General features: G+C 30.4%; 1 protein-coding gene across 1 annotated transcript in view; it reads right to left on the bottom strand.

The window, feature by feature from the left end:
- Positions 1-1571: 1571 nt before the first annotated feature.
- Positions 1572-8036, bottom strand: part of LOC117178554 (putative ankyrin repeat protein RF_0381) — a 22934-nt gene continuing 16469 nt past the window's right edge. Inside the window, exon 3 of the mRNA XM_033369984.1 lies at positions 1572-2807. Coding sequence (XP_033225875.1) covers positions 1670-2807 — 1138 coding nt within the window. The 3' untranslated portion in view covers positions 1572-1669. The remainder of the gene's footprint in view (positions 2808-8036) is intronic.

Genomic DNA, 8036 nt, shown 5'->3' with positions numbered 1-8036 from the left:
CGTAGTTTTCTTTCGACTCTTGCATATCTCAAAGTTTGAGATCGATATTTTATGTATAAAAAAAGTTCGAACGTTCAAAAAATGTTGAGGTTCAGAAAAAAGGTGAAATAATTTTCAGTGAAGTTCCTACCAAAGTGCTGTACCTAAACGTACTTTATTGTACTCTATTACATTTCCCAAAGTTTCAGCTTGATACTTTATTTACAAAAAAAGTTGTTAAGTTAAAAAAAACATTCAGTGAACTGAAAAACTGTGGTCGGTAATATAGGTATTTAGCTGTGTCACATGCCCTTAAAGCTAAATTTGGTAGAATCAAGGTATAATACTATATTGTTTGAATTTTCATAATGGGTAAGGTAGTTAGTTATTTTTTTATTAATTTTTGTTGAGCACAAATTTGATGGGGACAGGAAATGCTATATTTCATAATTTTTTGTCGCGCATAATTAGGATTGGAAAAGGGAACGCTACATTTCTGATTGGTAATCTCAATTTTGGATTTAATTACTTTACAAACCTATGTCTTTGGATACTACATAAATACACAATATCTTTTTTAAAGGAAATTGTCAAAGTATAAAATTCATGCTTAGAAGAAACATCCCAGTGGGCACAAGCGTTAAAGAACATCTTTAGAACGGCTTAGAAATGTCATAAGTCAGTCCATATAACGTTCCATAAACATACAATGTTCCAGAGACGTTTCAAATACGTAATTGGAACATAAAACGTTTTAAGAACATTATTTGGCCTGACTTAGGACAGTTTTTAAAACGTTCGAATGACGTCTTTTGACTTGTACGTCCAAAAAACGTTTTTAGGACGTTCCAATTACGTTATAAAATGTTTTTTCCACTGGGATTGGTTAAAATTAAAACTATATATTAGTTGCTTGATGCAAGTTTTGTCATTCCCTGCGGTCGATTCAATAATTTCGATAAGTACTCTTCCGGTTGTTTAAAAATTCTCCACAATTTTATCAAGTCGACTAAACTTAGATAGCTACTGATTTTCTCCGTGATCGCTGCTTTATTTATTCGACGAAAAATAAATTTGTAGCGCTTTCTAAAAAACTCTAACAAAATTTTCCTCTCCTTAATTTTCCTAAGTCGCAATTTCAAGGCACTCGAATAAAGTGGACACTGTTTTCGAAAATTGAAAGATTCCAATATTTCAATTACTTCTCTATTCATATATTTTTCTAAGAAAATCACATTTTTAGTTAATATGTCATAAAGAGAAAAATCGTTGGTAATCTGGTACTGTTTTATTTTTTCCAACTCTCTTTGGAAAGCATCGTAGAAAATATTTAAATTCCATCTGATAAAATCGAATTCTTGTTTATTTCCCTGCTTTCCTGTCGCTTCTTTCAAAATTATTTCACGAATTACAACATAAATGCTTTTTTCAACGGAATAAATAAATCCATTTTCGTAAAAATAATGCGCGAAACTGTTAAAGTTTTGTTCAATTCTTTCGAAAATCTTACTATAATCAAGAATATCTCTACTGGCAGTTTTCCTTTCATGTAAAATAGAAAAAGGCGCACACCCACTGCGATTTAAAGTAGAGAGGTCAGCACCATACTCTAACAAAACCTCAACATTTTTTTCATTTCCTCTTTTCACTGCCAAGTGCAGTGGAGTGTTGCCCTCAAAATCTTGCAGATTTACATCCGCACCATAGTCTGGAAGAAGTTGAAGTTTTTCTGTATTAAAAAAAGAGTAATGCAAAATTTCGAGGTGCAGTGGCGTTTGTCCACTTTGATTTTTTGAGTTAATATCAGCGCCCGATTCCATAATAAGTGCGAAACAATCTTCCCTCCAATAAGAACCGGAAATAAAATTATGAAGAAGGGAGTTGACCTTTTATTTTGATTAAAACTTCCTCCCTTTTTTAAAAAATACATAGCTATATTTATTCTATTGGTCACAAGGGCATGTTCTAGGGGTGTATAATCTAGTTCGCACACGGAATTAACATTAGCACCGTTTTGAACGAGCTTATCAAATACAAACATCTTAGAATTTTTTATAACGGCAAGATGAAGTGGAAAAACTTGATCGCTTTCAATATCGACAGCAGCCCCCTTCTTCAAAAGCAAATCAAGAATTTTCTCCGATCTCAAAAAATTTCGTTGGATAGCCAATTCTAATACCGTGAGATTTCTTCTAAAAGCGTAATGTACATTTTCGTAGTGTCCGTAACAATCATCGCTGTGATATTCAATTTGACTATTTTTAATCACGGACAATTCGCGTTTAACTTCTTGCTTAACTTTAAAATTCACATCGGCACCGTTTTTTAAAAGTAAATCGACAATCTCGATGTTACCGACATTGACTGCCCGATGAAGGGGTGTGTATCCATCATACAATCGCCTATTTACATAAATTTTGCTCGTAAAATTCAAATCAGCACCGCGATTCAAAAGGTGTTGAATAATTTGCAAATTTTCATTCTCAATAGCAACGATCATTGCAGTGTTTACAGCATTAGTATCGTAAACTAGAAGAGGATCTATAAAATCTAGGAGTCCAAGCGCAGTTGCGTATTCCAGAGGAGTTTGACTGCTGTATAATTTATTAACGTCAACACCATACTGTAAAAGGAGTTTGAAGATAGCAAGATCCTTTCGTTGTATAGCAATATGCAGCATAGATTCTAATGATTTTTCTTCGATTGCTATATATTGGGACACTAATTCAATAAGCAGTGACTCATTACTCTCGTAAAATGCAAAGTATATTTTACCATAGGTAGTTTCGCTGAAGTCTCCATTTAACATTGGACCGTCCATGACTCTTCTGCAACAAAAAATAAGCGGAGCCTTACTAGGGTACTGAAAAAGAATACTGCGCAGAGATTAGTGCTTTAGAAATCTTCTGCGCAGCTCCAGGCGCCACATAAATCTCCTGCGCAGCCGCAGGTGGCACAGAAATATTCTGCGCAGCCGCAGGTGCCATAGAAATATTCTGCGCAGCCATATGGGCGATAAAACACTACTCCGCAGCTATGCAGAATATTTTGTTTAAAATCAACTATTGTTAATGACTTAACTGTTTTGAATTTCCTTGAAAACTCTTCGGAATTCTAGAATTTTCTGTTTTTTTTTTTGCAAATTGAAAGTTCTGGAATCTTCTAGATTTTTATAGAACCTTCTGGAATGTTGCAGAATATTTTGAGGGCTTCTAGAAAGTTTTGTATTCTTCTAAAATATTTTAGTATGTTCTATACATGCTTCTAGATTATTCTTGAATGCTGAATTCTGATTAGGTAATTCCAAAAAATTCTGAAAAGTTCTGGAATATTCTAATATATTCTAGAGTGTTCAGGCATTTAAAAAAAATTCGATTTTAAAATTCTATGATGGATTCACGAATACCTGCAAGCTGGTGTGCACTTTCTCTGCATCCCTTTACAATTCCTTTTAAACCCCCTTTACGACAAAGTATTATAAATCATTATAGAAAATCATTGAGAGAAACAGTCTAGTCGTCAAATTACCAAACGAATGATTATTTTTGGTTTTTTCATTTTCATTTTATAAGCATCTGTCAAATTCAAGATTTTAACCATTAACAAAAAAATATCGATAAATTGATAACGTGGATAATTCAAAGATAATTCGTCGATAATTCGACGTTATCAATTTATCAATTTATCGATATTTTTTGTTAATGGTTAAAATCTTGAATTTGACAGATGTTTATAAAATAAATATTAAAAACCAGAAATAATAATTCGTTTGGTAATTTGACGACAAGTATATAAATGCGTATCTTGTTGAAATATTGAAAGAATTGATGCAAAAAATAGAGAAACTACAAACAAATTATTTCTTTATTTATTTAACGTAGGATTTCACGGAATTTCAAAAAAGTCCAAGGCTTCGAGCAATTTTATTAAATTGGAAAAGATTAAAAATATTTTAAATATATGAATGGATTTCAATGCATTGCGTAGGATTTCCAAAGGTCTAAAGAGATTTCTATAGAACGTGAGAAAATATTTAAATAAAATTTTAATGATTCCAGTTGATTCCCAAGTATTCAAGGGATTTTAAAGAATTCTAAGGAAGTTTTCAAGATTGAAAGGATTTTATTGGGTTACCAAGGATTTTTAGGGATTTTATTATATGTTTATTTAAAATGTCGTCACAGGCTTAAGATGGTTACTGTCCAACATGTTGAGGGCATTTTTGGTTAGAGTTGGATTTTAATATTTTTGGAATAGTTTTTGCACGGGTTTGTCACGGTATATCATCAGTCACGGATGCATTTTATAATGCAAACAAGTGATTTAATGAGAGAAGTGTGCCCGGACATATTGGACAAAGTCTGGTTTTTACCCCATCATTGACGGACTATTAAATTTCCATCGTCTTTTGGGATTAGAATTTCAACTCTTTTCGTAGAACATTAACCTTTCGTTTAAAATTCATATTTTGTTGCTAATAAGTAAACTGAAATCTTTTTTGCGTGGAAAATATTTTTTCTAAAAATTTGTCTTTTTGATTTAAAAGTTCATCTTTTTAGTAGAAATATTGCATCTTTCTTGGATAAAACTGCACCCGCTTTAGAATCAGCTTTAGAAGAAATTTCATATTTCTTGAATAAAAATGCAACTGTTCTGTTAAAAATTCAACTCTTTATTGAAAGCTTGTCTTTTTTATATTAAAATTCACCTGCCTTAGCAGAAATTACATATCTTTTTTGGATAAAAATGAAACTGTTCGGTTAAAAATTCAACAATTTTGTTGAAAAGTCATACTTTCTGGTTGAAAAATTTGCTTTTTTGTTGAAAATTTAACGATTTCGTAGAAAATTTACTTTTTTTCAAATGTAATATCTTTCTGCTGAAAATAGAAATAAAATTTTTTCAGGATTACAAATTTTAACCATTTTTTTTAAAATTTCCTTTTTAATAAAAATGCATCTGTTTTAAGAGAAATTTGTTATTTTTTGGATAAAAATGCAACTATTTCATGGAGAATTCAACACTTTTGTTAAAAACTGATCTTTTCTGATTAAATTTATTAATTTAATTCCTTTTAAGGGAATTAATTACTTCTAATATTTTTATTTATACTAGAGATTTGGTTGAATCACTTTGCTCATAGATAATTTTTTTCTTGAAATTTATATTTTTGGTAGAAAATTCATCTCTATCGTTAAAGGTCAACTATTTTGTTAAAAATTCATCTTTTTTAATTGCCAATTCAACCACTTGGATAAAAGTTAGGCAAAACTTTAAACATGTATTTTTTTCATTGAAAGCTTATGTCTTTGGTTGAATATTTAACTGTTTAGTAAAAAAGTCTTTTTTCGTTTTCAATTAATGTTTTATTTGAAAATTGAACTTTTCCCATTTTTTAAGGTTGAGTTTTTTTTAGTTCAAATTTCACCTTTTTTTGGTAAAAAAATCATTTTCATTGTTAAAAATTTTATTTTGGTTAGGTAAAAATGCATTAGTTTCATGGAAAATTAATTGTATGTTGAAAAGTCATATTTTTTGTTTGAAAAGTCAATTTTCTTAGAGGAAATTCGTCTGGTGATTCGAAGATTCACCAACTTAGATAAATTTTTCTTTCTTTCTTTAGTAAACACTTTTTATGGCGAACATTTGTCTTTGTGGTTATGTTCTGTTTTGTTAAAAATTCAAGTATTTTTTTAAAAAGTCATCTTTTATAGTAGAAAAGACATTTTTTTGTCTAAAATAAATTATTGCATTTGAAACTTTTCAATCTGTATCTGCAATAATGTTTTATTCCGTTTATAAATGAAATAATTAAAATGAAAAATTAGTCAAGGAGAAATCATGAAATTTTGAAAATGAATATCGTATCCCCCTTCTCATTACAACCCTCCTTATCGAGTGAGTCGCGCCTACCCCGAAACGTAAATGGCTTAGTGGTATAATAATAATATTTCTACTAGCAATAACCAGCAAAACTTTTCTGGAAACTAAAAATGATGCACCTTAATAGGGAAGGGGAGGAGACAAAGAAATATTGTGTTACGGTCAATTACAGGCGGGGGAGGGGGGGGGGGCGTCTTAGAGAGTGCCTATAATCCGTTACGTAATTTAAGTACGGCCCCTCATTTCATTTTTTTTTTATTTTTAAGCAATTTTAAGGGGTTCAAAATTATTTTAAGAGATTACAAAAATTGCAAGGGATTCAAAAAGATTTCAAGAGATTGCAAAATTTTCAAGGGATTCAAAAATACTTCAAGAGATTTAAAAAATGGCAAGGGATTTAGAGAGAACTTCGAAAATTAAATTACATAAAAATAAATTAGATTTCAAAGGATTCTCAGGGGTTCCAAATATTTGAAGAGATTTCTAGCGAATTTTGGTAACTAAATTAAATTAAATCTCATGAGATTCTAAGCGATTTTTAATATTTTAAGAGATATCAAGGTATTTTAAGGCATTTTAAGTTATATCATAGGATTTCAAGGATTTTATTAAATTTCCAAGTATTTCAAGGGATTTTTAAAGATTTGAAAAGATTGCAGAGGGTTTAAAAGGCTGTTAAAGAATTTTAAGATTTTTACCGGGCTTTCGATAATTTCACAGGGTTCCAAAAGTACGATCTCCACGGGTTTTAAAGGATTTTGCAAGATTTAAAAAAATGTAACGGAATTCTAACCGATTTCCGAATAATATCAAGGATAACAAGGAATTTAGGGAAATTTAAATATTTTTAAAAATATTTCAAAGTATTTTAAGTGATTTTAAGAAATTCGGAAAGATTCTCTTGGATTTTCAAGATTTTAATGAATTTTGTAATATTTTGAAATATTTCACGGAGTTTCAAAGATCTTAATAAATTCTTAGAGATTTTAAGGAATTTCCACGAATTCCATCCACAACATTGCTCCGACCCAGGTCGCTGATCAATCTCTCTAGCAAGTACCACAGGCGAAGAGTTTTACAGAGTAATTATGTATTTAAAAAATAATAATGAGGAGGCGAAAACTCACCTGAGCAATTCTGTGTACCTACCTGCCTTTATAAGTAATTTATAAGATTTTTCGGACCCCCGTCCTTTCCCACCCCCCCTAAAATCTTATGTGATTAATTTAAAAAATTTTAAATATGGGTTATCCAAAAATGGTAAAAATTTTGTTAGAGAGTGTAATATTTTTTATTTAACACAGGTATTATTTGTAGGTAACAGAAGTATTTTTTCTGCTTAATTTTTCTAGAACTTCTCTTCTTCTTTCGAAAACTATTGAAACAAAAAATATATAAAAATTAACAATATGTCGGTGTTTATTCTAAAAATATTCAAGGGCAATTTACTCAAAAACCCTACCGTTTTGTTTTCTTGATTTTGTCCCTATAATTGACTTGTAAATGTAAAGGTATTCGGTGTTAGTCTGTCCCGTGGTCGTACCTTGAAGAGAATTTCTTTATTTGGAAAAAAATTGAACTCTTCTGCTAAAATGACATAAGATAAGAAAAAAAGTTGAAGAAAAAAAAGTGTTTCTCCAAAAAGATCTAGAAAAACTGAACTTTTTTTACCCATACAATTTTATAGTGTCATAAGGCATAAAAAACAATATAATTTAACAGTTTTAACCAATTTTACAAGTACACTTTCTCTTTAAAATCGGTATTAATCAAACTATATATATTCTCCCTTTTGTTTAACTTTCTTCATTTTTTTTTCCACCAATCCATTGTTCTTTAGATAGGGCAGACTACGGGGACTATGTCGTTTTGCCATGATTTTACAACTCGTCCTGCGAACATTGATCTCCCCATAAAGACCTGTCTAACCATACGAGTGATGTACGATATTTAAATTCGAAATCAGCATTTCATGTGACGGCAGGGCCGCACAGTGGGGTAAAATCGGAAAACGAGGTTCAAAATGACATTTAGAACGCAATTATGCACCGATTTTAGAATTTTTTTTTTTTAAATTCAGAAATAAATTTTTCAGAAAATGGTGAGAGTAGATTTTTTATTTTTTTGTTTATTTAATTTTTATTTTAATGCAAACATCGAAAAAAATGTCGATT

This window comes from Belonocnema kinseyi, chromosome 1 (assembly GCF_010883055.1).
Source record: "Belonocnema kinseyi isolate 2016_QV_RU_SX_M_011 chromosome 1, B_treatae_v1, whole genome shotgun sequence".
Taxonomy (NCBI): domain Eukaryota; kingdom Metazoa; phylum Arthropoda; class Insecta; order Hymenoptera; family Cynipidae; genus Belonocnema; species Belonocnema kinseyi.
This window is presented reverse-complemented; position numbering and strand designations above follow the sequence as displayed.